Raw genomic sequence first — 25,964 nt, 5'->3', positions numbered from 1 at the left:
GGTTAATGGGGAGGGGGGGACGGGGACCGGGGGGTGACGCCTTCAGATTCCTCCAGTGTCCCCATGTCACCCCCAGGGTACCTGTCCCTCCTCAAGTGTCCCTGTGCCACCCCGGTGTCCCTGTGCACCACCCCCCTCCCGAGTGTCCCTGTGTCCCTCTCCAATGTCCCTGTCCCTCTCCAGTATCCCTGTGTCCCCCCTCCGGTGTCCCTGTTTCCCCCCCCCCGGTGTCCCTGTCCCTCCCCAAGTGTCCCTGTGTCCCCCCCAGTGTCCCTGTGCCCCCCCCGTATCCCCAGGCCCCCCCCAGACACAGGCGGTGGCTCCAAGAACTGGTGTCACCTTTATTGGTTCCTGTCCGTGACCGTCCCCACGGTGGCCCTGACCCGTCGTGGCCCTGACCAACCCCATGGTGGCCCTGACTGTCCCCATGGCGACACTGACTGTCCCCATGGCGACCCTTGCCACCCCCTCCATGGCCCTGGCTCTCCTCTGGTCCCTTTGGTGGCCCTGGTCACCTCTGTGGTGGCCGCAGTGGCCTCAGCAGTGGCCGCCATGGTGCTGGTGGCCCCTTGGTGGCCATGGCTGTCCCCTGGCTCTTCCTGTGGTGGCCCTGTCCATCCCAGTGGTGGCCCTGGCTGTCCCCCACGGCAGTGGTGGCCGTCTCCTGACTCCCTGTGATGGCCCTTGATGCCCCTTTGGTGGCCCCAGCCACCTCCTGGCTCTTCCTGTGCTGGCCCCAGTGGCCCTGCAGTGGCCTCCTGGTGGCCCTCTGGCCATCCCCATGGTGGCCCTGGTGACCCTGTGGTGACCGTCCGGTGGCCCTCGGTGACCCTTGATGGCCCTGGCCGTCCCCTTGGTGGCCACAGTGACCCTGTGGTGGCCCTGGGTGGCCCCTTGATGGTCCCGTTGGTGGCTCTGAGTGACCCCACAGTGGCCCCAGTAGCCCGTGGTGGCCCTTGGTGGCCCCGCGTCCCCTCCGGCTCCGGTTTCGTTGGTTTGACGCACTCGACCCAAAGTTGGTTTGGCAGAATTTGGGGGGGGGGAGAAGAGGGGAAGGGAGGGACCCCCCCCCTAACCCGGGGAGGGGGGACCCCAAGATCTGGGGGTGGGGGGGAGGGGGTTTTCCTCTCTGCACCCCCAAATTTGGGGTCCCTGAGGAAGTTTTGGGGTTCCCCCATGCTAAGAGAGGGGGGAGGGGAACCCCAAAACTTGGGGAGGGGCTGGACACCCCCATGTGTCCCCAAAACCCCTGAGGGGGTCTGGGGGGGTCCCCAAAACCCGGGGAGTTCCCTGATACCCTGGGGGTCCCTAAAACACAGAGGGGCCCCCAAAGGAAGGGGACTCCAAATACTGGGGGGGGGGGGGGGAGTCCCCAAATCTGGGGGGTCCCCAATACCCTGGGGGGGGGTCCCTGTACCCCAGGAGGGGGCACCCAAGCTCTGGGGGGGTCTCCAAAGTATGGGGGACCCTCAGTCCTGTGGGGTCCCCAAGTTCACTGTGGATCCCCAGAACTTGGGGGTCCCCAGTACCCGGGGGGGAGGGGTCCCCAAAATGTGGGCAGGGTCTCAATACCCCAGGAAGGATCCCCAAGCCCTGGGGGGTGTCCCCAGATTGTGGGGTCCCGTCAATTTTGGGGGGGGGGGGGTTCCCAGAACTGTTAAAGGGTCCCCACTGCCCCCCCCCGATTTTGGAGGCCCCCCCCATCCCTATGTACAGCGTGGCGAGGCCCACCCCGGCTGGGGGGGTTGTGCTTCCAGGGGGGCCCCGCTGGGATTAGGGGGACCCCTGGAGAGGGGGGGTGGTTTTGGGGAGGCCCCCCCGTGCCTCAGTTTCCCGGGTGGGGGGGTAGGGCTGGTCCATTTACATCTATATTACAAGGAAAATGTGTCTCTTTGTGGGGGGGTCCCCATTTCGGGGGGGCCCCTGCTGTGGGGGGACCCCTCAGTTTGGGGGGCTGTCAGTGCCCCCCCGCGGCTCGGTGCTGCCGAGGCCACCAGGGCCCCCCTGGGATGGCTTTTGGGGGAGCCCCCAGAATGTGGCTGAGGGATCCTCCCAAAACGCCCCCACACGGGGGCAGGGGCACGAGGGGGGGCCCCGTGCAAGGTCCGGGTGCAAAGTCCTGGTGCGAGGTCCTGGTGTGAGGGGGGACACGGCTGAGCGAGGTCCCCAAGCAAGGTCCGCACGTGTGGCGCCAGCTGGATCCTCAGGCAAGGTCCCCACATATGGCGCCACCTGGATCCTCGGGCGAGGTCCCCACGTGTGGCGCCACCTGGATCCTCGGGTGACACCGGGTGGTTCCTTGGGTGAGGTCCCCACATGTGGCGCCAGATGATGGATCCTTGTGCAAGGTCCTCGTGTGACACCGCAGCCTGGTGCCCCCACGGCTCCTCGTGTGACACCACGGCCTTGCACGACCCCAGCTCCTGGTGTGACACCGTGCCCTGGTACCACCGCAGCTCCTCGTGCGAGCCCCTGGGAACGCGCTGTCCCCTCTGGTGGCGGCCAGGTCCTCGTGCAAGGCTGGCTCGTTGCTGGGAGCTGCCTCCTCGTGCAGGGTGGGGGTCCTTGAGTGCCACTGGACCCTCGCGCAAGGACACCCCCCCCCATAAGGACAAGACCTCACATGAGGGGGTTGGGGCTTGGGCCGGACCCCCGTGTGAGGCCAGACCCCCATGTGAGGCCAGACCCTCATGCGAGGAGGGGTCTTTGCTCAGGGCAAGACCCCTGTGTGCCCCTGGAGCCTCAAGCAAGGGGGGCTCCCCGTGCAAGCCCAGCCCCCCACGTCCCCCCCAGCCACATCCCCGTGCAAGGCCGGACCCCCTGGCAAGGGGGGGGGCTCGCGGTGACCCCGTGCCCCCCGCGTGCCCCCGGCCCCCGGCATGAGGGAGGGTCCCGCGTGCCCCCCCGCCCGGGGGTCTCACAGGCTGGTCACCAGCTGCATCTGCCCGTCGGGCTCGGCCCCCCCCACGCCCCCCTCGGGCCCCCCAAAGGTCTCGGGGCTGTGCCGGCGGTTGGGGGGGGGGTGCGCGGGGGGGCCCCCCCAGGTAGGGGGGCGCTGGGGGTGGGGGCCCCTCGGGGCTGCTGTCGGGGTAGTCCCGCGGCGGGGGGGGGGTGCCGGGGGTCGCGGGGAGGGTCGGGAGGGGGTCCCAGCCCGCCCGGCCCCCCCCGCGCCAGCTCCTGGTAGAGCAGCCCCAGCTCGGGGGCGCCGGGGGGGGGCTCGGCGGGGGGTGGGGGGGGCGGCGGGGGGGGGGCGGCGGCGGCGGGGGGGGCCCCCCGTGCGCGGAGCCCCCTCCCCGCAGGTTGTTGTGCACCAGCTCCGAGATGATCATCTTCTCCAGCGCCGCCGCGTCCGGGGGGGCCCCCGGGCACCCCCCCCGGCCCGGGGCCACCCCCCCGGGCCCCCCCTCGGGGCCCCCCCGCAGGCTGTAGCTGTTGTTGAAGTTGCCGTTGAGGGGCAGCGGCTCCGGGGGCTCCCGGGGGGGCTCTGCGGGGATGGGGGGGATCAGTGAGGGGGTCTGGGAGGTCACTGGGGGCTTTGGGGGTGAGTCGGGTTCTGGGGAGTCATTGGTGGGCTTGGGGGGTTCAGTGGGGGGGTCTGGGGGTGATCATTGGGGGCCTTGGAGGATCCGTGGGTGGTGTGGGAGATCATTGGGGGGCTTGAGGGTTCAGCAGAGGGTCTGGGGGTGGTCATTGAGGGGCTTGGAGGGTCAGTGAAGGGGTTTGGGAGCGTCAGTGGCGGGGTCTAGGGGGTCATTCTGTAGGGCTGGGGAGATACAGGGGGAGTTGGGGGTGCTGTGAAAAGGTCTGGGGGGACTGGGGGGGTTTGGGCAGGTTTGGGGGGTCTGGGGTGGGGTCTGGGGATTGGGGCAGGGTTTGGGGCATCAGCTGAGGGATCTGGGGGCTAAAGGGGGGGTTGGGGGGGTCTGGGGGGTCGGGGGGGTAGGTGAGGGGTATAGGGGGCAAATGGGAGGCTGGGGGGGGGAACAAGGAGGGGCACGGGGGGGTCATGGGGTAGCACTTACTGGTGTCACGGAAGCTCCCTGGGGACAGAGGCAGCACTTAGGGGGGGTCATGACTCACCCCAGACACCCCCAATTCCCCCCCCAATCTGCCCCAATTCCCCAGCACCCCCCATCACCCCACAGGTGGGACATTTGGGGACATTGGGGGAATTTGGGGCTGTGTGGGGTCAGGACCCCTCTGTCCCTCTCTGTGGAGCTGTGGGTGCAGAAGGTGGGGGGCAGCTGTGGAGAGCAGGAAAATCCCCCCATTCCCACCCAGGGGCTGAAATTATAGGGGATGCAGCAGCCAGGACCCCCCAAACCCCCCATTCCCCCTTGGGGGCAGGGGCTGTGGGGGGATTTTGGGGGGATCCAGTGGGCGTGGGGCAATTCTGTGGGACCAGCTGCCCCCCTGGGGGCTGAAACTGGGGTGTTCAGGTGGGAGCACCCAGGACCCCCCAAACCCCCCCTGAACCCACCCGGGGGGGGCTGAGGGAGGAAGGATTTGGGGGAGGGTCCCGAGGGTTTGAGGGCAGTTTGGGGGGGTCGTGTCCCCCAGACCCACCTGGGGCGGTGAAGGCGGGGGGGGAGGCAGGGGTGAAGCCCCCCCCCTCGGCCAGGAGGGTGTTGTAGGGGCTCGACCCCCCCCGCGGCGGCAGCACCGGGTTGGGCAGGAGGTGTGACCCTGCGGAGAGGGGAGGGGGTCACACACGGAGGGGCAGGGGGGGGCTAGGGGGGTCCTGGTGGTCCCAAGAGTGTCCTGGAAGGGTCCCCAAAACTCGGGGAGGGGCTGGACACCCCCGTGTGTCCCGAAAACCCCTGAGGGGGTCTGGGGGTGTCCCCAAAACCTGGGGAGTTCCCTGATACCCTGGGGGTCCCCAAAACACTGAGGGGCACCTAAAGTAAGGGGACTCCAAATACTGGGGGGGGTCCCCAATTTTGGGGGGTCCCCAATACCCCGGGGGGGTCCCTGGACCCCAGGATGGGGTGCCCAAGCTCCGGGGGAACTTGGGGTGTTTTGGGGTGTTTTTGGGATCCTCACCTGGGTGCTGTGAGTGGAGTCTGGGGAGCATGAGGGGTCTTTGGGGACCCCAGGACCTGTGGGGGATCACAGGGGTCCCAGGGTGTCTTGGGGGGGGGGGGTCCCCCAAATGCATCCCAGAGGGGTTTTTGGGGTCCCGGGGGAGAGGTGAGGAGTGTCAGGGGTCTGAGGTGGATCCAAGGCATCTCAGGAGGTCTGGAAAGGGGCCCTGGGTGGTTTCTGGAGGTCTGAGGGGGCCCAGAGGGATCTTTGGGGTCCTGTGGGGGTTTTGGAGAGGGGTCTCACCACTGTTCAGGGTGGAGGAAGGTCTCTGGGGTCTCTGGGGTCTCTGGGGTCTCTGGGAGGGGTGTCACCTCCATTTTGGGGGTGGAGGTGTTCTGAGGTGTTTTTTGGGGGTGCCTCACCTCGGTTCAAGGTTGGGGTGCTGTTCAGGTCTCCCCCCATAAAACTGGACTCCGTCTGTTTCCGGACCGTGTCATTCCACATCCTCCGGATCCGGCTCTGGGGGCACAGCGGTGGGGCTGGGACCCCCAGAACTCCCCAAAACCATCCCAGAACCCCCCAGCCATGCCAGAGTATCCCCGAGGTGTCCCCACATCCAACACCCCCAGCCTGGCGGGGTCTGAGGGAGATTTTGGGGTAGCACAGGGGGATCTTGGGGTGCCACAGGGAGATTTGAGGGGTCTGGAGGGGGCACACCTGCATCTGGGGGATGATCTGGGTCTCTCAGGGGGGATTTGAGGGTGCAATGGGGAGGATCCTGGGTGTGGAGTGGGTTTGGGGGCTTTGGGCTTTTTTGGGGTGAGGGGTCTTTTGGGGGGGTTGGGGGTCCCAACCTCAGTGCTGCTGTAGTGCTGGGCATGAATTTGGGGGGTGATTTGGGGGGCTATGGGGAATCAGGAGGCTCTGAGGGGTCTTGGGTGTGTGTGGGACTGACAGGCAGGACTAGAGTGATTGACAGGTGGCCTCTGTGATTGACAGTCAGGAATAAAAATGATTGACAGGCAGGATCAGCCCCTCAGAGTGATTGACAGGCAGGAATAAAAGTGATTGATAGGCAGGATCAGCCCCTCAGAGTGATTGACAGGCAGGAAAAGCGCCTCTGAATGATTGACAGGCTCGAAGAGGGATGAGGGAAGTGTAGCAGCCCCAGGATTTAAGTTGAGAAAAGGGGCAGGGAAAAGTGATGGAAAAAGTATTTAAAGCCTGAGGGGAAAAGAGTAGGAAAAGGGAGGGGAAAGGGATGGGAAATGTGAGGGGGAAAAGGGATGGGAAATGTGAGGGGGAAAAGGGTGGGAAATATGAGGGGGAAAAGAGTGGGAAATATGAGGGGGAAAAGAGTGGGAAATATTAGGGGGGAAAGGGTTGCAAACCTGAGGGGAAAAAAGGGTGGGAAAGGTAAGAGAAAAAATGGCAGGAAACATGAGGGGAGAAAAAGGCAGGAAAGGTGAGGGGGAAAGGGGTGGAAAACTTAATCATAAAAAGGTGGGAAATATGAGGGGGAAAAGGGTGGGAAATGTGAAGGGAATAAGAGCAGGAAACCTGAGGGGAAAGGGTGGGAAATGTGAGGGGAAAACAGTGGGAAATATGGGGGGGAAAAGGCAAGAAACATGAGGGGAAAAGGGCAGAAAAAGTGAGGGGGAAAATGGAGGGAAACATGAGGGGGAAAGGGGTGGAAAACGTGAAGGGAGAAGGTGGCAAATCTGAGGAGAAAAAAGGGAGGGAAAGATAAGGGGGAAAATGGTGGGAAACATGAGGGGAGAAAAGGGCGGGAAAGGTGAGGGGAGAAAAGGGGGGGAAACATGAGGGGGAAAGGGGTGGAAAACCTAAGGGCAAAAAAGTGGGAAACATGAGGGGGAAAAGGGCAGGAAATGTGAGGGGAAGAAGGCAGGATATGGGAAGCCAAAAGGTGGGAAATGTGAGGGCAAAAAAAGTGGGAAATGTGAGAGAAAAATTGGTGGGAAATGTGAGGGGAAAAAAAGGTGGGAAAAGTGGGAAAAAAGGTGGGAAAAGTGAGAGGAAAAAGTTATGGGAAATCTGAGGGGGAAAAGGGGGGGAATTGTGAAGGGAATAAGGGCAGGAAATGTGTGGTGAAAAGGGTGGGAAACATGAGGGGAAAACAGTGGAAAGCGTGAGGAGAAAAGGGTTGCAAACCTGAGGAGTAAAAAGGGTGGGAAAGGTAAGAGAAAAAATGGCAGGAAACATGAGGGGAGAAAAAGGTGGAAAAAGTGAGTGGGAAAAGGGTGGAAAATGTGAGGGGGAAAGGGCAGAAAATATGAGGGGGAAAGGTCAGGAAATGCGAGGGGGAAAAGGACAGGAAATGTGAAGGGAATAAGAGCAGGAAATGTGAGGTGAAAAGGGTGGGAAATGTGAGGGGAAAAGGCAGGAAAAGTGAGGGGGAAAATGGAGGGAAACATGAGGGGGAAAGGGGTGGAAAACGTGAAGGGAAAAAGGTGGCAAACCTGAGGTGGAAAAGTGTGAGGAATGTGAGACAAAGAAAGGTGGGAAATGTGAGCGGAAAGGGTGGAAAAAAGAAAATAAAAAAGAGCTGGAATTGTGAGGGAAAGACATTGGGAAAATGAAATAGAGAAGGGTGGGAAAGGTGAGAAGAGTCATAAATGAAAGAGAAAATATTAAAAAAGGGCAGGAAATGTGAAGAGAAAAAAGGGTGGAAAAGGAAAGAAATAGCACAGGAAAAGAAAAAACAGAAAAGGTGGGAAATGTGAGTAAAAAAAAGCAGAAAAATGAAAGAAATAGGGATTGGAAATCCCATAAACCCTCCCCAGAGACCTTCCCCAGTCCCATATGGGGTCTCTGGGTGGGTGTTAATGGGATTGGGGTGTCTCTGGGGGGTGCCTGAGATGGGGGGCTCTCTGTAATGGGATGGGGTTTCTTGGGGGGGGTCTAAGGGTGGGGGTTCTGTGCGATTTGGGGGTGGCCTCTGGGAGGGTGTCTATAGGATTGTCTGTGGGATTTGGGGTTTTTCAGAGCTATGGGCCCCTATCTCTGTGAGAGATCCCTCAAAGACCCCCCTGTCCTATCAGGGGGGGATTTTTGGGGCTCCCCACCTGGATGCTGCTGTAGTACCAGGGGAATGTTTGGGGGTTTTTCTTGTGTGGGTCAAGTGGGTTTTTGGGGGTCCCCACCTGGGTGCTGCTGTAGTACCTGGACTGGGGTTTAGGGGAGGGTTTTGGGGTGTCTTTGGGGTGTTTTGGGGTGTTTTCAGGGTGACCACCTGGACACCACTATAGTACCAGGGGTGGAGTTTAGGGGAGGGTTTTGGGGTGTTTTGGGATGTTTTCAGGGTCCCCACCTGGATGCTGCTGTAGTACAGGGGCTGGGGCTTAGGGGAGGGTTTTGGGGTAGTTTTGGGCTGGTTTGGGGTAGTTTTCGGGGTCCCCACCTGGGTGCTGCTGTGGTACTGGGGGTGGGGTTTAGGGGGAGGTTTTTAGGGTAGTTTCGGGCTGTTTTGGGGTGGTTTTGATGTGTTTTGGGGTGGTTTCGGGGTCCCCACCTGGGTGCCGCTGTAGTACCGGGGGTGGGCGCGGGCGGCCGAGGGTTTGAGGGCGCCCAGGGAGGTCCCGGGGGGGCCCCTGAGGCAACACCCCGAGTGCCGCAGGCACTTGCTGAGCTCCCGGTGCACCTGGGGAGCACACAGGGACACCAGTGACACCAGGAACACACCAGGAACACACCATGAACACCAGGAACACACCAGGAACACACCAGGAACACCAGGAACACCCCAGGAACACCAGGAACACACCAGGAACACCAGGAACACACCAGGAACACACCAGTAACACCATGAACACCAGGAACACCAGGAACACACCAGGAACACACCAGGAATACATCAGGAACACACCAGGAATACATCAGGAACACACCAGTAACACACCAGTAACACACCAGTAACACCCAGTAACTCACCAGCCACACCCAGTAACACACCAGTAATGCCCAAGTAACACCCAGTAACACACCAGTAACACACCAGTAACACCAGCAACACACAGTAACACACCAGTAATACCCCAGTAACACCCAGTAACACACCAGCAACACCCAGTAACACACCAGTAATACCCCAGTAATACCCAGTAACACACCAGTAACACCCAGTAACACACCAGCCACACCCAGTAACACACCAGTAACACACCAGTAACACACCAGTAACACCAGCAACACCCACTAACACACCAGTAATACCCCAGTAACACCCAGTAACACACCAGCAACACCCAGTAACACACCAGTAATACCCCAGTAACACCCAGTAACACCCAGTAACACACCAGTAATACCCCAGTAACATCCAGGAACACACCAGCAACACCCAGTAACACACCAGTAATACCCCAGTAACATCCAGGAACACACCAGGAACACACCAGGAACACACCAGGAACACCAGCAACACCCAGTAACACATCAGTAGTACCCCAGTAACACCCAGTAACACACCAGCAACACCCAGTAACACACCAGTGCCCGCCAGTAACACCCAGTGCTCCCAGTGCTGCTCTCCATGCATCTGGGAGGCTCCTGGGGGGGTCAATACCCACGACTTCACCCCAGTAACCTCCCAGTGCCCCCAGTGCCAGACCCTTCCTGAACTCCTGGTGCAACTGGGTGCCCACCAGTAACAACCCAGTAGCCTCCCATTACTGTCCCAGTCCCTCCCAGTCTCTCCCAGTGCCCCCCAAATCTTTTTCTGGAGTGGAAGAGGAAGATGAAGGTGCCTACACAGTGTCCTCCCAGTCCCTTCATTCCTGACCTCTGGGGGTCCCACTATCTCCCAGCGCCTCCCAGTTTTTACCAGTCCCTCCCAGTCCCTCCAGTGCCCCCTGCACCTTCTTCTGGAGGGCACGGTGGAAGAGGAAGATGAAGGTACTTTACCAATGTCCCCCCTGTGCCCTCCCAGTGTCCCTTACCCACGATCTCTGTGTATCCCAGTCCATCCCAGTCCCTCCCAGTTTCTCCCAGTTTCTCCCAGTCCCTCCAGTGCCCCTGCACCTTCTTCTGGAGGGCGCAGTGGAAGAGGAAGATGAAGGTGCCCTGCAGGGCGTTGCAGGCCGTGAACAGCGACGCCGTCAGCACGGACTCGCGGGTGACGAAGAGGAGGCCGAAGGCCCAGGTGAGCCCCAGCAGCAGCAGCAGCGCGATGGCCCCCAGAGCCCACGACCTGCGGGGCACCCCGGTCAGCTGGGGACACTGGGATGGACTGGGAGGGACTGGGGAGCACTGGGAGGGACTGGGGAGCACTAGGACCCCCAGAGATCCTGAGTGAGGGGACTGGGAGGAGCTGGAGGGCAGTGGAAGGCAGTGGACTGGAGAGTACAGGGAAACACTGGGGGCACTGGGAGGGTACTGGGAGGGGTTGGAGGGCAGTCAGAAGCACTGGGGGCACTGGGAGGGACTGGGGAGCACTGGGAGGGGAGTGGGGAGCACTGGGGCACCCAGAGATCCTGAGTGAGGGGACTGGGATAGACTGAGAGAGACTGAAGGGTACTGGGAGACAAGGGGGGGGACACTGGGAGGGTACTGGGAGGGACTGGAGGGCAGTCAGAGGCACTGGGAGGGCACTGGGAAGGACTGGGGAGCACTGGGAGCGTACTGGGATCCCCAGCACCCACAGCCAGGGAGCTCTAGGGGAGTTGGGCCCCGTTTTGGGGTCCCTCCCTGCATCTTTGGGGTCCTGTTTGAGATGCCCCCATTCAGGGGTCCCACCTGGGTTCCCCCTGTTTGGGATCTCATTTGGGCCCCCCTGAACTCAGGGGGTCTCATTTGGGGTCCCCCCATTTGGGGGTGCCTATAGGGGGTCCCATCTGGGGTCCCTCCTGTCTTTGCAGGTCCCCCCAGTTCAGGGGTCCCATTTGGGGTCCATCCCTCCCATTTGGAGCCTCCCTGAGTTCAGGGGGTCCCATTTGGGGTCCATCCCTCCCATTTGGAGACTCCCCCAGTTCAGGGGTCCCGTTTGGGGTTCCTCCCTGTGGGGTCCCATTTAGGGTTCCCCCTTTGGGGTCCCATTTGGGGTCCATTCCCCCCCCATTTGGAGTCCCCCCCAGTTCGGGGGTCCTGTTTGGGGTTTCCCTTCAGGGTCCCATTTAGGGTTCCCCCTTTGGGGTCCCATTTGGGGTCCATTCCCCCCCATTTGGAGTCCCCCCCAGTTCGGGGGTCCTGTTTGGGGTTCCCCCAAGTTTGGGGGTCCCGTTTGGGGTTCCCCCTGTAGGGCCCTGTTTGGGGTCCCCCACCTGATGCTGTCCAGGCGGCTGGAGTCAGGTTTGAGGGCGGCCGAGCTGCGCAGCATCTTGTGCAGGGTCACCAGCAGGAACACCAGCGTCACCTGCGGGACCCCGGGTGAGACATGGGGGACACAGAGCCGGGGGGGGACACAGAGCCGGGGGGGGACACAGAGCCGGGGGGGGGACACAGAGACATGGGGGGACCCCAGAGCCAGGGGGGCACCCCAGGTGAGACATGGGGGACACAGAGACATGGGGGGGGACCCACCCTGAGACATGGGGGACCCAGAGCCAGGGAGGGGACCCACAGCCACGGGGGGACCCACCCTGAGACATGGGGGACCCCAGAGCCACAGGGGACCCACCCAGAGCCACAGGGGACTCCAGGTGAGACACAAGGGGACCGTAGAGCCACGGTGGGACCCCAGACCCACTGTGGGACCTGCCCTGAGACACAGGGGAATCCCAGAGCCAGGGGGGGACCCCAGACCCATTGTGGGACCTGCCCTGAGACACAGCAACACCCCAGAGCCACAGGGGGACCCCAGAGCCATGGGGAGACCCAAGGTGAGACACAGGGGGACCCAGAGTCACAGGGGGTCCCCAGACCCACTGTGGGACCCACCCTGAGGCACCAGGGGACCCCAGACCCACTGCAGGACCTGCCCTGAGACACAGCAACACCCCAGAGCCATGGGGGGACCCCAGACCCATTGTGGGACCCCACAGCTCCCCCATGGCGTGATCCCCACACCCCTGGGGTTGCCCCAGCCCCCAGATGAGGACGAGGATGAGGAAGGTCCATCCCCAGACCTCTCAGACCCCTGAGGCCCCCCAAGCCCTCTCAGGTCCCCATATGAGGATGAGGAAGGTCCATCCCCAGACCCTCCTCAAGCCCCCCGAGCCCCTCATCCCCACATTTGAGCATGACAAAGGTCCATCTCTGGTCCCCCAGCCCCCCCAAAACTCCTGAGCTCCCCCTTACGAGGATGACAAAGGCCACAGGCCCGATGAAGCTCCAGATGAAATAATTGTCCACCCGCAGCCAGCACCTGCCAGGGGTGGGGCATCATCAGGACACACCCCCCACTGGGTGAGGACACGCCCCCACACCGGGTGAGACCATGCCCCCATGGATCAGACCCCACCCCCACTGACAAAGCCCCTCCCCAAGAGCCCCCATCCATCCACATCTGGTGAGTCCCACAGCAGCACCTGTGGCCCCACCCCTCTTCAAGCCACGCCCCCTGACTCAGGCCACGCCCCCAGCCCTTCCATTCACACCTGGTCACTCCCAATGGGGAAAGCCACACCCCAGCCACATCCTGGTCACACCCAAACCACACCCTAGCCACACCCCAGCACACCTTGCCCACACCCTGGCCACACCCTGGTCACACCCTGGTCACATTCCAGCTCCAGCCCCACCTTGTCCATACTCTGCCCACAGCCCTGACCACACCCCAGTCCCATCCCAGCCATGTCCTGGCACACCTCAGCCCCACCTCAACCCCACCCTGGCCACACCTGAGCCACACCCTACACATGTCCTGCCTCCACCCAGCAGAGCTGGTGGGGAAGGACATGGCTGGGATGGGGCTGGGCGGAGCCAAGACATGGCTGGGGTGTGACCAGGGTGTGGCCCCACCCCAGCCTCACCTTGGCCACACCTCTCTCACACCCCAGCTCCACTCTGGCCACACCCCAGCTCTGCCCCAGCCCCGCCCTGGCCACACCTTGCTCACACCGCAGCCCTGCCCCAGCCCCACCCTGGTCACACCCCGGTCACACCCCAGCCCTGCCCTGGCCACACCCCAGCTCTGCCCCAGCCCCACCCTGGCCACACCCCAGTCCCATCCCAGCTCCACCCTGGCCACATCCAAGCCCTGCCCCAGCCCCACCCTGGCCACACCTCGGCCACACCTCGGTCCCATCCCAGCCCTGCCCCAGCCCCAGCCTGGCCACACCTCAGTCACATCCCAGCCCTGCCCTGGCCACACCCCAGCCACACCCAAGCTATGTTCTGGCTCCCCCCAGCCCCATCCAGCCCCACCCCAACCCAACCCAGGCCTGGCCACACCCAAGGCATGTTCTGGCAACACCTCAGCCCCACCCCACCCAGCCACATCCCAGCCCAACCCCAGCCCCGCCCTTCCCCACCAGCTCTGCCCAGCCCACCCAGCCCCACCCTGGCCACAGCCCAGCCCCACCCAGCCCCGCCCCGCTGCTCACGCCTGGTCGGTGCCGTAGCTGCGGTGATCCACGGCGGCCGCCACAGCCACCACGACGGCGGGGAAGAAGTAACCCCCTGCGTAGTAGTACTTGCGGCGGGCGGGGTCGCTGTCGAACACCTCGAGCAGCAGCAGGTACAGGTGAACCCCCTCCAGGCACAGCCACGAGAACGACGCCAGGAAGAAATAGTGCAGCAGCACGGCAAAGATGGGACAGGCCACCTGCGGGGATGGGGACGTGTGGGGACAGTGTGGGGACAGGGACAGGGAGTGCCCAAAGGTGGGACAGGCCACCTGCGGGGATGGGGACGTGTGGGGACAGGGAATGCCCAAAGATGGGAACAGGGAATGCCCAAAGATGGGAACAGGCCACCTGCGGGGATGGGGACGTGTGGGGACAACGTGGGGACAGGGATAGGGAGTGCCCAAAGGTGGGACAGGCCACCTGTGGGGATGGGGACGTGTGGGGACAACGTGGGGACAGGGACAGGGAGTGCCCAAAGGTGGAACAGGGACAGGGGCAGGGATTGCCCAAAAATGGGACAGGGACAGGGACAGGGAATGCCCAAAGGTGGGACAGGGACAGGGACAGGGACAGGGACAGGGACAGGGACAGGGACAGGGACTGCCCAAAGATGGGACAGTCCACCTCCGGGGATGGGGACGTGTGGGGACAGCATGGGGGCAGCATGGGGATAGTGTGGGGACAGGGAGTGCCCAAAGGTGGGACAGGCCACCTGCGGGGATGGGGACATGTGGGGACAGCGTGGGGACAGGGACAGGGAATGCCCAAAGGTGGGACAAGGAGAGGGACAGGGGCAGGAGCTGCCCAAAAATGGGACAGGCCACCTGCAGGGGGGACATTGTGGGGACAGGGACAGGAACAGCAAAAGGAAGTGCCCAAAGGTGGGACAGGCCACATGCGGGGATGGAGACAGTGTGGGGACAGTGCAGGGACAGGGACTGCCCAAAAATGGGACAGGGAGCACCCAAAGACAGGACAGGTCACCTGTGGGGATGGGGACACTGTGGGGACAGGGACAGCGGGGACCACCCAAAGATAGGACAAGTCACCTGCAGTGACAGTGGGTGAGGGATAAGGATGGGGACAGGGACAGGGACAAGGACAGGGATGGGGACAGCCAGAGGGGTGCTATGGGTGGTCCCTTGGGAGTCCCAGATGTGCCACAGGGTGTCCTGGGATGTCCCAACTGTGTCATGGGGTGTCCCTTGGGGATCCCAGGTGCCACAGGGGTGCAATGGGACATTCCAGGGGTCTCAGGGCTGTTCTGGGATGTCCCAGGTGTTTCATGGGCAGCCCCAGGTGTGCCATGGGCGGTCCCAGGTGTGATGTGGGATGTCCCAGGTGTGCCATGGGCAGCCCCAGGGGCACTGTGAGGATCCCGTGGTGGCACGGGTGATCCCTTGGGGGTCTCAGAGGTGCTCTGGGATGTCCCAGGTGTGCCATGAGGGGTCCCAGGTGTGCCAGGGATTGTCCCTCAAGGATCCCATGTGTGCCATGAAAGGTCCCAGGTGTGCCATGGGGTGTCCCTCAGGGGTCCCAGGTGTGGCACGGGGTGCCCCAGGTGTGCCAGCCCCACCTGGTACTGCGTCTTGTCGATGCCCACGAGGAAGAGCAGCTCGGCGAGGAAGAGGCTGATGCAGAGGTTCTTGTGGATGGTGGTGCGCTCCGAGGGCAGCCCCCGCAGGCAGCAGAAGGCCGAGATGGACAGGCCCAGGCACAGCAGGGCCACCAGGATCCCCGCCCAGGTGATCACCGACAGCAGCACCTCGTTCAGCCGCCCTGGGAACTGCAGGGAACGGGGAAAATGGGAATTCTGGGCTTTTAGGGAGTGTTTGGGGTCATCTGGATCCATGGGCAGGGACAGTGACCACCAGGATGGGACAGTGACCACCAGAATCCCCAGCCAGGTGATCCCAGGTGTGTCACCGCTGTCTCAGGTGTGCCCAGGTGTGTCCCAGGTGTGTCACAGTCTGTGTCTGGACCATCATCAGGGGGAAGTTGGTCAGGTGTCACTCGGTGTGTGCATCAGATGTCCCAGGTGTGTGCCCAGCTGTGTGCCCAGGTGTGCCCAGGTGTGTGCCCAGGTGTGCCCAGTTGTGCCACTCATGCTCTGGCTCCATGTCATGAGCAGGGCAAAGTTGTTCAGGTGACTGCAAGTGTTCCCAGGTGTGTGCCCAGGTGTGCCCAGGTGTGTTCCCAGGTGTGCTCAGGTATGTGCCCAGGTGTGCCCAGGTGTGTGCCCAGGTGTGTGTCCAGGTGTGTTCCCAGGTGTACCCAGGTGTGTGTCCAGGTGTGTGCCCAGGTGTGCCCAGGTGTGCCCAGGTGTGCCCAGTGGTGTGCCCAGGTGTGCCCAGGTGTGCCCAGGTGTGTACCCAGGTGTGCCCAGGTGTGTTCCCAGGTGTACCCAGGTGTGCCCAGGTGTGCCCAGGTGTGTACCCAGGTGTGCCCAGGTGTGTTCCCAGGTGTGTGCCCAGGTGTGCCACTCACGCTCTGGCTCCTTGCCATCAGCAGGGCGAAGTTGGTCAGGTGGCTGCAGGCGCACGAGCTGTGGGTGTGTGGGTGTGTGCCCAGGTGTGTTCCCAGGTGTTCCCAGGTGTGCCCAGGTGTGTGCCCAGGTGTGTTCCCAGGTGTGCCCAGGTGTGTTCCCAGGTGTGTGCGCAAGTGTGTGCCCAGGTGTGTGTCCAGGTGTGTTCCCAGGTGTACCCAGGTGTGTGTCCAGGTGTGTACCCAGGTGTGCCCAGGTGTGTACCCAGGTGTACCCAGGTGTGCCCAGGTGTGCCCAGGTGTGTACCCAGGTGTGCCCAGGTGTGTTCCCAGGTGTACCCAGGTGTGCCCAGGTGTTCCCAGGTGTGTGCCCAGGTGTGCCCAGGTGTGTTCCCAGGTGAGCCCAGGTGTGTTCCCAGGTGTGCCCAGGTGTGTGCCCAGGTGTGTGCCCAGGTGTGTGCCCAGGTGTGCCACTCACGCTCTGGCTCCGTGCCATCAGCAGGGCGAAGTTGGTCAGGTGGCTGCAGGCGCACGAGCTGTGGGTGCCGTTGGAACGCAGCAGGCGGCAGCCCTGGCTCGACCAGTGCCCGGCCATGGAGCGCTCCGAGTAGTTCCAGAAGGAGCAGTTGGCCCCAAAGTGGTTCTTGGTCTGGAAAAGCAGGGAAAATTGGGGAAAATGGAGGAAACGGGGGTCCCAAAGAGAAGGGGGGGCCCAATCTCGGCAATTCCAGAAGGAGAAGTTGGCCCCAAAGTGATTTTTGGTCTGGGAAATGGCGGAAAATCAGGGAAAATTGGGGGAAATGGGGGTCACAAAGAGAGAGGGGCCCCAATCTCGGTAATTCCAGAAGGAACAGTTGGCCCCAAAGTGGTTCTTGGTCTGGGAAATGGCAGAAATAGGGGAAAAGTGGGGGGGAAATGGGGGTCCCAGAGGGTCCCAAGGACAGGGAGAGGAGCCCAATCTCGGTAATTCCAGAAGAATTTGCTCTCAAAGTGGTTCTTGGTCTGGGAAATGGGGGAAAATTGGAGAAATGGGGGTCCAAAGAGAAGGGGGAAGCCCAATCCCAGTGATTCCAGAAGGAGCAGTTGGCCCTAAAGTGGTTCTTGGTCTGGGAAATGGGGGAAAATCAGGGAAATTTGGGGGGAAAATGGGGGAAATGGGGGGTCCCAGAGGGTCCTAAGGACAGGGAGAGAGGCCCAATCCCAGTAGTTCCAGAAGAAGTTGGTCTCAAAGTGGTTCTTGGTCTGGGAAATGGGGGAAAATTGGAGAAATGGGGGTTCCAAGGGAAGGGGAAAGCTCAATCCCAGTAATTCCAGAAGGAGGAGCTGGCCCCAAAGTGGTTCTTGGTCTGGGACAGAGGGAAATGGGGAAAAATGGGGGGAATGGGGGAAAATGGGGAAACGGGGAGAAAATGGGGTCCCAGGGGCTCACAAAAAGAAGGAGAGGGGCCCAATCCCAGTAATTGCAGGAGAAGTTGGCCCCAAAGTGGTTCTTGGTCTGGGGGTCTGGGTGGGAAATGGGGGATCAGGAGGGAATGGGGCTGGAAAATGGGGGAAATGGGTGGGAAATGGGGGTCCCATGGCTCTTGGTCTGGGAAATGGGGGAAAATGGGAGAAATGGGAGGAAAATGGGGGTCCCAGAGGGTCCCAGAGGGTTCCAGGGGTCCCAGGGTGTCCCAATGAGAGAGGAGGGGCCCAATCTCCCCTCTCAATCTTTGGTCCCAAAGTGGTCTTGGTCTGGGGTCTGGGTGGGAAATGGGGGGTCCTGGGTGTGGGTTTGGAGGCCTGGGTGGGATTCTGGGGGCCTCGAGTGGTTCCCAGGTGCTGGGTGGGGTTTGGGGTGTCCTGGGAAGGTCCCCGGGTCCTGGGAGTGTGATGAGGGGTCTGGGTGGGATTTCGGGGTTTGCACCTCGAGGTGGGGCAGGGTGAAGACCTCGAGGTGGGTCCAGGTGAAGTTTTGGATGTCCCAAAACATCCAAATTTGGGGATTTGGGGTCTCTGGGTGGGGTTTTTTGGGTTCTGGGTGGGTTTTTCAGGGTCTGGATGGGTTTTGGAGGTCACACCTTGAGGTGGGGCAGGGTGGAGACCTCGAGGTGGGTCCAGGTGAAGTTTTGGGATGTCCCAAAGCATCCAAATTTGGGATTTGGGCTCTCTGGGTACAGTTTTGAGGGTCCCAGGGAGTTTTGGGGGTCAGGATGGGTTTTTTGGGGGGTCTGGTGGGTTTTTTGGGGTTCTTGTGGGATTTTTGGTGTTTTGGGTGGGTTTGGGGAGGTCTGGGTGGGTTTCTGGGGTTCTGGGTTGGTTTTTTGGGGGTCTGGGTGGATTTTTGGGGTTCTGGTGGTTTTTGAGGTTCTGGGTGGATTTCTGGGGGTCTGGGTGGGTTTTTGGGGTTCTCGGTGGGGTTTTTGGTGTTTTGGGTGGGTTTGGGGAGGTCTGGGTGGATTTCTGGAGTTCTGGGTTGGTTTTTTGGGGGTCTGGGTGGATTTTTGGGGTTCTGGTGGGTTTTTGAGGTTCTGGGTGGGTTTCTGGGGGTCGCACCTCCAGGTGGGGCAGGGTGAAGACCACAGGGTCCCGCAGGAAGACCCTGCTGGACTCTTTGTTGATGGAGGCGGCGATGACCTGGGAGTTGACCACGAGCTGGGGGGCACGGGGCCCCCCGTCCCCCCCCAGGCGCACGGTGGCGTTCTCGGTGGGCAGGAACAGCCCCAGGTTGTTGTACAGGATGAAGACAACCTTCACCACCCCTGGGGAGACAGAGGGTGAGAGACGCCCCAAAAACACCCCAAAATACCCCAAAAAACACCCAGAGTCCCCCCTTCACCACCCCTGGGAGACAGAGGGTGAGAGACACCCCAAAAACACCCAAAAAACACCCCCCAAAAACATCTCAAAAACACCCCAAAAACACCCCAAAAAACCATCCCAAAAACACCCACACCCCCTTCACCACCCCGGGGGAGCTGCAGGTCAGAGACCCCCCCCGGCCATTCCAGCTGCTCTGAGGGGTCCCCATTTCCCCAGGACCCCTAAACCCCCCCAAACCACCCCCAAATCCCCCAGACCCTCCAGGCCCCCCCCCAGTGTGTCCCTCCCCCATTCTTGTTGCTCTTTTTGGGGGGGCTCTGGGTGCCCCAAACCCCCCAAGCCCCCCAAGCCCCCCAGACACTCAGGACCCCCCAGGATCCCCCCCAGAACCCCGAGGACTCCCCTGGACCCCCAGATCTGCCCCCTCCTCACCGTTCCTGCTGCTCTGTTTGAGCCCTAAACCCCCCAGACCCCTCAAACCCCCCAAACCCACCAAGCCCCCAGGACACCCCCAGATCCCCAGACATTCCCCCCCTCACTGTTCCTGCTGTTCTGTTTGGGGGTGCTCTGGGGTGCCCCAAAATCCCTCAAACTCCCCCCAAACCCCCCAAGCCCACCAAGTCCCCAGGCCCCCTGGACCCCCAGGACCCCTCCAGACCCCCCAAATTTTCCCCCCTCCTCACCATTCCTGCTGTTCTGTTTGAGGGTGCTCTGGGTGCCCCCAACATCCCCAAACGCCCCAAACCCCCCAGGACCCCCAGGACCCCCCAGGAGCCCCAGATCTGCCCCCTCCTCACCGTTCCTGCTGTTCTGTTTGAGGGTGCTGGCCGAGAGCTGGATGGAGCCGTCACCCCCAGCTCCTGCGGGAACACGAGCTCCTGGAGGGGCCCCTCGGTGTTGAGCACCGACACCTCCAGCACTGGGGGAAACAGGGAAAAAACATGGAAAATATGGAAAAAAACCCCATGGAAAACACGGAAAAGCCCCATGGAAAATATGGGAAAAACCTATGGAAAATATGGAAAAAAAAACCATGGAAAATATGGGAAAAAACCCCATGGAAAATATGGGAAAAAACTCATGGAAAATATGGAAAAATCCATGGAAAAAAACCCCATGGAAAATATGGAAAGAACAAGGAAAATATGGAGAAAACCAGGAAAAAACATGGAAAACAGGAGCTCCTGGAGGGGCCCCTCGGTGTTGAGCACCAACACCTCCAGCACTGGGGGAAAACAGGGAAAAAACATGGAAAATATGGAAAAAACCCCATGAAAAAAACCCATGGAAAAAACCCATGGAAAATATGGAAAAAACCCATGGAAAATATGGAAAGAACGTGGAAAATATGGAGAAAACCAGGAAAAAACATGGAAAACAGGAGCTCCTGGAGGGGCCCCTCGGTGTTGAGCACCAACACTTCCAGCACTGGGGGAAACAGGGAAAAAACATGGAAAATATGGAAAAAAAAAACCATGGAAAATATGGAAAAAACCCCATGGAAAATATGGGAAAAACCTATGGAAAGTATGGAAAAAAACCCATGGAAAATATGGGAAAAAACCCCATGGAAAATATGGGAAAAAACCCCATGGAAAATATGGAAAAATCCATGGAAAAAAAACCATGGAAAATATGGAAAGAACAAGGAAAATATGGAGAAAACCAGGAAAAAACATGGAAAACAGGAGCTCCTGGAGGGGCCCCTCGGTGTTGAGCACCGACACCTCCAGCACTGGGGGAAAACAGGGAAAAAACATGGAAAATATGGAAAAAAAAAACATGGAAAATATGGGAAAAAACCCCATGAAAAAAAACCCATGGAAAAAACCCATGGAAATATGGGAAAAAACCCCATGGAAAATATGGGAAAAGCCCCATGGAAAATATGGGAAAAACCTATGGAAAATATGGAAAAAAAACCCATGGAAAATATGGAAAAAACCCCATGGAAAATATGGAAAAAACCCCATGAAAAAAACCCATGGACAAAACCTATGGAAAAAACCCATGGAAAATATGGAAAAAAAACCATGGAAAATATGGAAAAAAACCCATGGAAACGATGGAAAAAAACCCATGGAAAATATGGAAAAAAAAAACATGGAAAAAAACCCATGGAAAAAAACCCATGGAAAATATGGAAAAAAACCCATGGAAAATATGGAAAGAACAAGGAAAATATGGAGAAAACCAGGAAAAAACACAGAAAACATGAGCTCCTGGTTGAGCACCGATACCTCCAGAACTGCCAAAAACAGGGATAAAACATGGACAATATTGAAAAAACATGGAAAATATTGAAAGAACATGGAAAAAAGCATAGAAAATATGGAAAAAACATGAAAAAAACATGGAAAATATGGAAAAAGCATGGAAAATATAGAAAAAACGTGGAAATATGGAAAGAACATGGAAAAAAAACATGGAAAATATGGAAAAAAAACATGGAAAACCACAGAAAACATGAGCTCCTGGATGAGACCCTGGGTGTTGAGCAGCGACACTTCCAGCACTGCCAAAAACAGGGAAAAAACATGGAAAATATGGAAAACCATGGAAAATATGGGAATAAACCCATGGAAAATATGGAAAAAGCCATGGAAAATATGGAAAAACATGGGAAAAGATATGGGAATTATGCAAAAAATATGCAAAACAGGATCTCCTGGAGCAGCTCCTCAATGTTCAGCACCAACACCTCCAGAACTGCCAGAAACAGGGAAAAACCCAGAAAATATAGAAAAATGTAGAAAAAACATAAACATGGAAAACACGAGCTCCTGGAGGGCACCCTTGGTGCTGACCACCAACACCTCCAGCACTGGGGGAAAACATGGAAAATCATGGAAAATATGGAAAAAAACCCCATGGAAAATATGGAAAAAGCATGGAAAAAACAGTGGAAAATATGGAAAAAACTCCATAGAAAACATGGAAAGAACATGGAAAATATGGAAAAAAACCCCATGGAAAATATGGAAAGAACATGGAAAACAGGGAAAACTGGGGATTGGGGATTGGGGATTGGGGATTTGGGACAGGGATTTGGGATTGGGATCGGGAATTTGGGATTTGAAATTGGGAATTTGGGATTTGGATTGGGGATTTGGGATTGGGAATTTGGAATTCGGAATTTGGGAATTTGCATTTGGGATTGGGAATTTGGGATTTGGGAATTTGGGGTTGGGATTTGGGAATTTGGGATAGGGATTGGGGATTTGGGACTGGGGATTGGGGATTTGGGACTGGGGATTGGGGATTTGGGATTGGGACTTTGGGAATTTGCATTTAAGATTGAGAATTCGGGATTTGGGAATTTGAGAGTTTGGGATTGGGGATTTGGGAATTTGGGATTGGGAATTTGGGATTTAGGATTGATCTTGGGGATTTGGGATTGGGAATTAGGATTGGATTGGGATTGGGACATTGGAATGCTGGGATATTGGGACATTGGGACGTTGGGGTCTCTCACGAACGCCGGGTACTGCAGGAGGGGACAGGGCGGGCAGGAGGAGCCCGCGGGGACCCCAGGGAGGGGTTTGGGTGTGGGTGGGGCCCGCGGGGCTGACCCAGGTTCGGACCCCAGGGAGGGGTTTGGGGTTTGGGTGTGGGTGGGGCCCGCGGGGCTGACCCAGGTTCTGTCGGGCGGCCAGGAAGCGCGCGGGCTCCTTGACGTTGTCGGCGAGCAGGAAGGCGCCCTCCTCGAGCACGTCCAGCAGCATGGTGGCCGTGTGCGCCTGCTCCGAGCCGTTCATGTCCCGCCACGACTCCAGCGCCTCCGGACGCAGCAGGTTGTCCACGGCCTCCACCACGGCCTGTGGGGCGGGCGGGGTTGGGACACGCCCAGGGACACGCCCACAGACACGCCCAGGGACACGCCCGCGGACACACCCAGGGACACACCCAGGGACACGCCCAGGGACACGCCCAGGGACACACCCAGGGATATGTCCATGGACACGCCCAGGGACACACCCAGGGACATGCCCAGGGACACGCCCAGGGACACGCCCAGGGACACGCCCAGGGTGACAGCCAGGGTGACATACAGGGACATGCCCAGGGTGACATACAGGGACACACCCAGGGACACGCCCAGGGACACGCCCAGGGTGACATACAGGGACACGCCCAGGGACATGCCCAGGGACACGCCCAGGGTGACATACAGGGACACACCCAGGGACACGCACAGGGACACACCCAGGGACACACCCAACCCCTACGGCCTCCACCTGCAGGATGGGCAGGGTGGGTGGGGGTGGGACATGCCCAGGGACACACCCAGGGACACACCCAGGGTGACATCCAGGGACACACCCAGCCCCCACGGCCTCCACATGGCCTGCGGGATGGGCGGGGTTGGGACATGCCCAGGTACAGGCCCAGGGACAGGCCCAGGGTCACACCCATCCTCTACAGCCTGCAAGACAGGTAGGGTGGGGCAGGGTTGGGACATACCCAGGGTCACACCCAGGGTCACACCCATCCCCCAGGGCCTCTAGCATGGCCTGTGGCATGGGTGGGGTGGGTGGGGCTGTGACATGCATGGGGACACGCCCAGGGACACACCCACCCCCCACAGCCTCCACCACGGCCTGAGGGACGGGTGGGGCTGGGACACACCCAGGGTGACACCCAGGGACACACTCAGAGGCACACCCAGGGACACGCCCAAGGGTCACACCCAAGAGGAACGCCCAGAGAGACACGCCCAAGGGGCACACACAAGTGACACGCCCAAAGGGACACGCCCATAGGGACACGCCCAATTTCTATGTCCACCCAGGATGGGCTCCGCCCATTGATGCCCATCCCCCAGGTCTCCAGCACAGCCCTGGGTGTGGCTGTGTCCAACCCCATGGGACACACCTGCCCAAACAGACCACACCCATGGGACACACCCACCCAAACACACCACACCCATGGGACACACCCACCCAATTGGACCACACCCAAGGGACACACCCACCCAGTCAGACCACACCCATGGGACACGCCCACACAGACCACTCCCATGGGACATGTCCTTCCAGGCTCCACCCATCCTCACTAAGCCCGACCCACCACAACACCTCCCAAAACCCCCAGACCCCGCCCATGCTGGCCACGCCCATCTCCCAAAGCACCGCCCACCTAAGCTCACCCCCCATGCCATGCCCATTCAGACTCCACCTCCCTGAATAAGCCCCACCCACCAACACAGGCCCCACCCATTTCATGGCCCTGTCCTTGACACACACACCCCCTAAAGCCCCACCCACCGCCCCACGAGCCCTGCCCACCACACCCCGACCACACCCACACAAGCCCCTCCCATTGCACAGGGCCACGCCCCCCACAGGCCACGCCCCTCACCTTGATGTAATCCTTGCAGGTTCGCTCCCGTTTGTGCATCTGGGGGGGAAATAAAGGGGGGAGGGGACACCCAGGTAAGGGGGTGGGACCCCAAAACCTGCACCGGGAGCACCCCAAAATCCACAACAGGATCCTCCCAAAATCCGGGAAATAACCCCAAAATCTGGGGCAGAACAACCCCAAAATCTGGGGCAGAACAACCCCAACATTTGGGGCAGAACAACCCCAAAATCTGGGGCACAACAACCCCAAAATCTGGGGGAGAACAACCCCAACATTTGGGTCAGGACTCCCAAATGTGGGACTGGAGAAGGGGCCTGGCACAGTAACTCCAAAAGTTTTGCAGGAGCACCTGAAAATTCAGGTCAGGGCACGTTTGATCTCTAGAAAAGGACCCCCTCAACATTTGGGCCAGGACAACCCCGAAATTCAGGGCAGAAACCCCAAAATTGGCCAAAACTCTCAAAAATAGGGTTCAGGTTCTGGAGCAGGGGAACCCCAAAATTGGGGCACAGGCACAAGTTCCCCCTTGGCCACCCCACCCCTCAACAGAGTGACCCCAAATTCGAGGGTTTCGGTCCCACCTTGTCCTCATTCTTTCTGTAACTCTTCCTCATTTGGTGCGAGAAGCTCACAAACTTTTTATTTTAAATTTAAAAAATCTCTGTAACATTAACAAAAAAAAACCCCACTTCTCTCTCTAAATAAACTAAAAAAAATTTTAAAATAATAAACTAACTAAAATTTTAAATTTTTTTCTTTATATTTTCTTTCTATATATATCAGAAAAAAATATTTTTAAAAACTTGAAATTTTATTCTAATTCCTATTACTCTTTCTTTTAATCACTAGTAATAAATTTTTCTTTATATCCTTTGAAAGTTTTAAACCTACCTTACCTTTCTCCTAAACCTCCCTCACAACAAAAAATAAACACTAATAATTAACTAGAATTATAGATAATAATAATAATAATAATAATAATAATAATAATAATAATAATAATAATAACATATTAAAATTTATATATCATTATAATAATGTAATATTATATATTGTATTATACATTTACATTATATATTATACATTATACATTATGTACTATAAATTATGTTAAATATATATTATATGTTATATATTTATATTATATATTATATATTGTGGTTGGATATATTAATATATAATATATCCTTTATAATATAATGTGTATTAAATAATAATAGAAATATAAATTAAATAATAAATATAAATTAAATAATAATACAAATACTAACAATTAACTAGTAGTTAATACTAATAATTTAAATAATAAATACTAACAATTAACCATCACTAAAACCACCACGCTCATTAGCACATTACCCAAAATCCCTAAAAATTATGAAAAATCTGAAACTAACAACCCAAAACCACTACAGGCTCCCACCTTGCTGCAGTTTTTCTGGTGCTCAGAGCCCCTCGAGCTCAGTCCCCTTTGCTCCCCCTCAGTCCCCCTTTCTGAACCCCAAATCTGAATTTTGGGGTCCCACCTGTTCCCCCTCAGTCCCCCTTTCTGAACCCCAAATCCGAATTTTGGGGTCCCACCTGTTCCCCCTCAGTCCCCCTTTGGGCTGAACCCCAAATCAGAGTTTTGGGGTCGCACCTTGCTGTGGGTCCTGTTGCAGCTCTGCCTTTTTTGCTGCTCAGAGCCCCTTGACCTCGGTCCCCTCCCGGTCCCACCTGTTGCCCCTCAGTTCTTTTTTGGGGTAAACCCCAAATCTGGGTTTT

The 25,964-nt window shown here is 58.5% G+C and overlaps 1 protein-coding gene across 1 annotated transcript in view; it reads right to left on the bottom strand.

Moving 5' to 3' along the window:
* Positions 1 to 321: 321 nt before the first annotated feature.
* LOC143696274 (adhesion G protein-coupled receptor L1-like) overlaps positions 322 to 25,964 on the bottom strand; it is a 43,809-nt gene continuing 18,166 nt past the window's right edge. Inside the window, 16 exon segments of the mRNA XM_077192227.1 lie at positions 322 to 3,484; positions 4,023 to 4,040; positions 4,567 to 4,686; positions 5,448 to 5,544; positions 8,558 to 8,686; positions 10,066 to 10,234; positions 11,304 to 11,395; positions 12,280 to 12,346; positions 13,527 to 13,747; positions 15,127 to 15,336; positions 16,513 to 16,683; positions 18,570 to 18,775; positions 19,634 to 19,690; positions 19,693 to 19,755; positions 22,471 to 22,654; positions 24,198 to 24,236. Of these exon segments, the coding sequence (XP_077048342.1) occupies positions 1,872 to 3,484; positions 4,023 to 4,040; positions 4,567 to 4,686; positions 5,448 to 5,544; positions 8,558 to 8,686; positions 10,066 to 10,234; positions 11,304 to 11,395; positions 12,280 to 12,346; positions 13,527 to 13,747; positions 15,127 to 15,336; positions 16,513 to 16,683; positions 18,570 to 18,775; positions 19,634 to 19,690; positions 19,693 to 19,755; positions 22,471 to 22,654; positions 24,198 to 24,236 (3,456 nt within the window). The 3' untranslated portion in view covers positions 322 to 1,871.

The sequence above is a fragment of the Agelaius phoeniceus genome, chromosome 32 (genome assembly GCF_051311805.1).
Source record: "Agelaius phoeniceus isolate bAgePho1 chromosome 32, bAgePho1.hap1, whole genome shotgun sequence".
In the NCBI taxonomy this organism is placed as follows: Eukaryota; Metazoa; Chordata; class Aves; order Passeriformes; family Icteridae; genus Agelaius; species Agelaius phoeniceus.
Note: the sequence above shows the minus strand (reverse complement) of the source record. Positions and strands in the feature narration are given on the sequence as shown.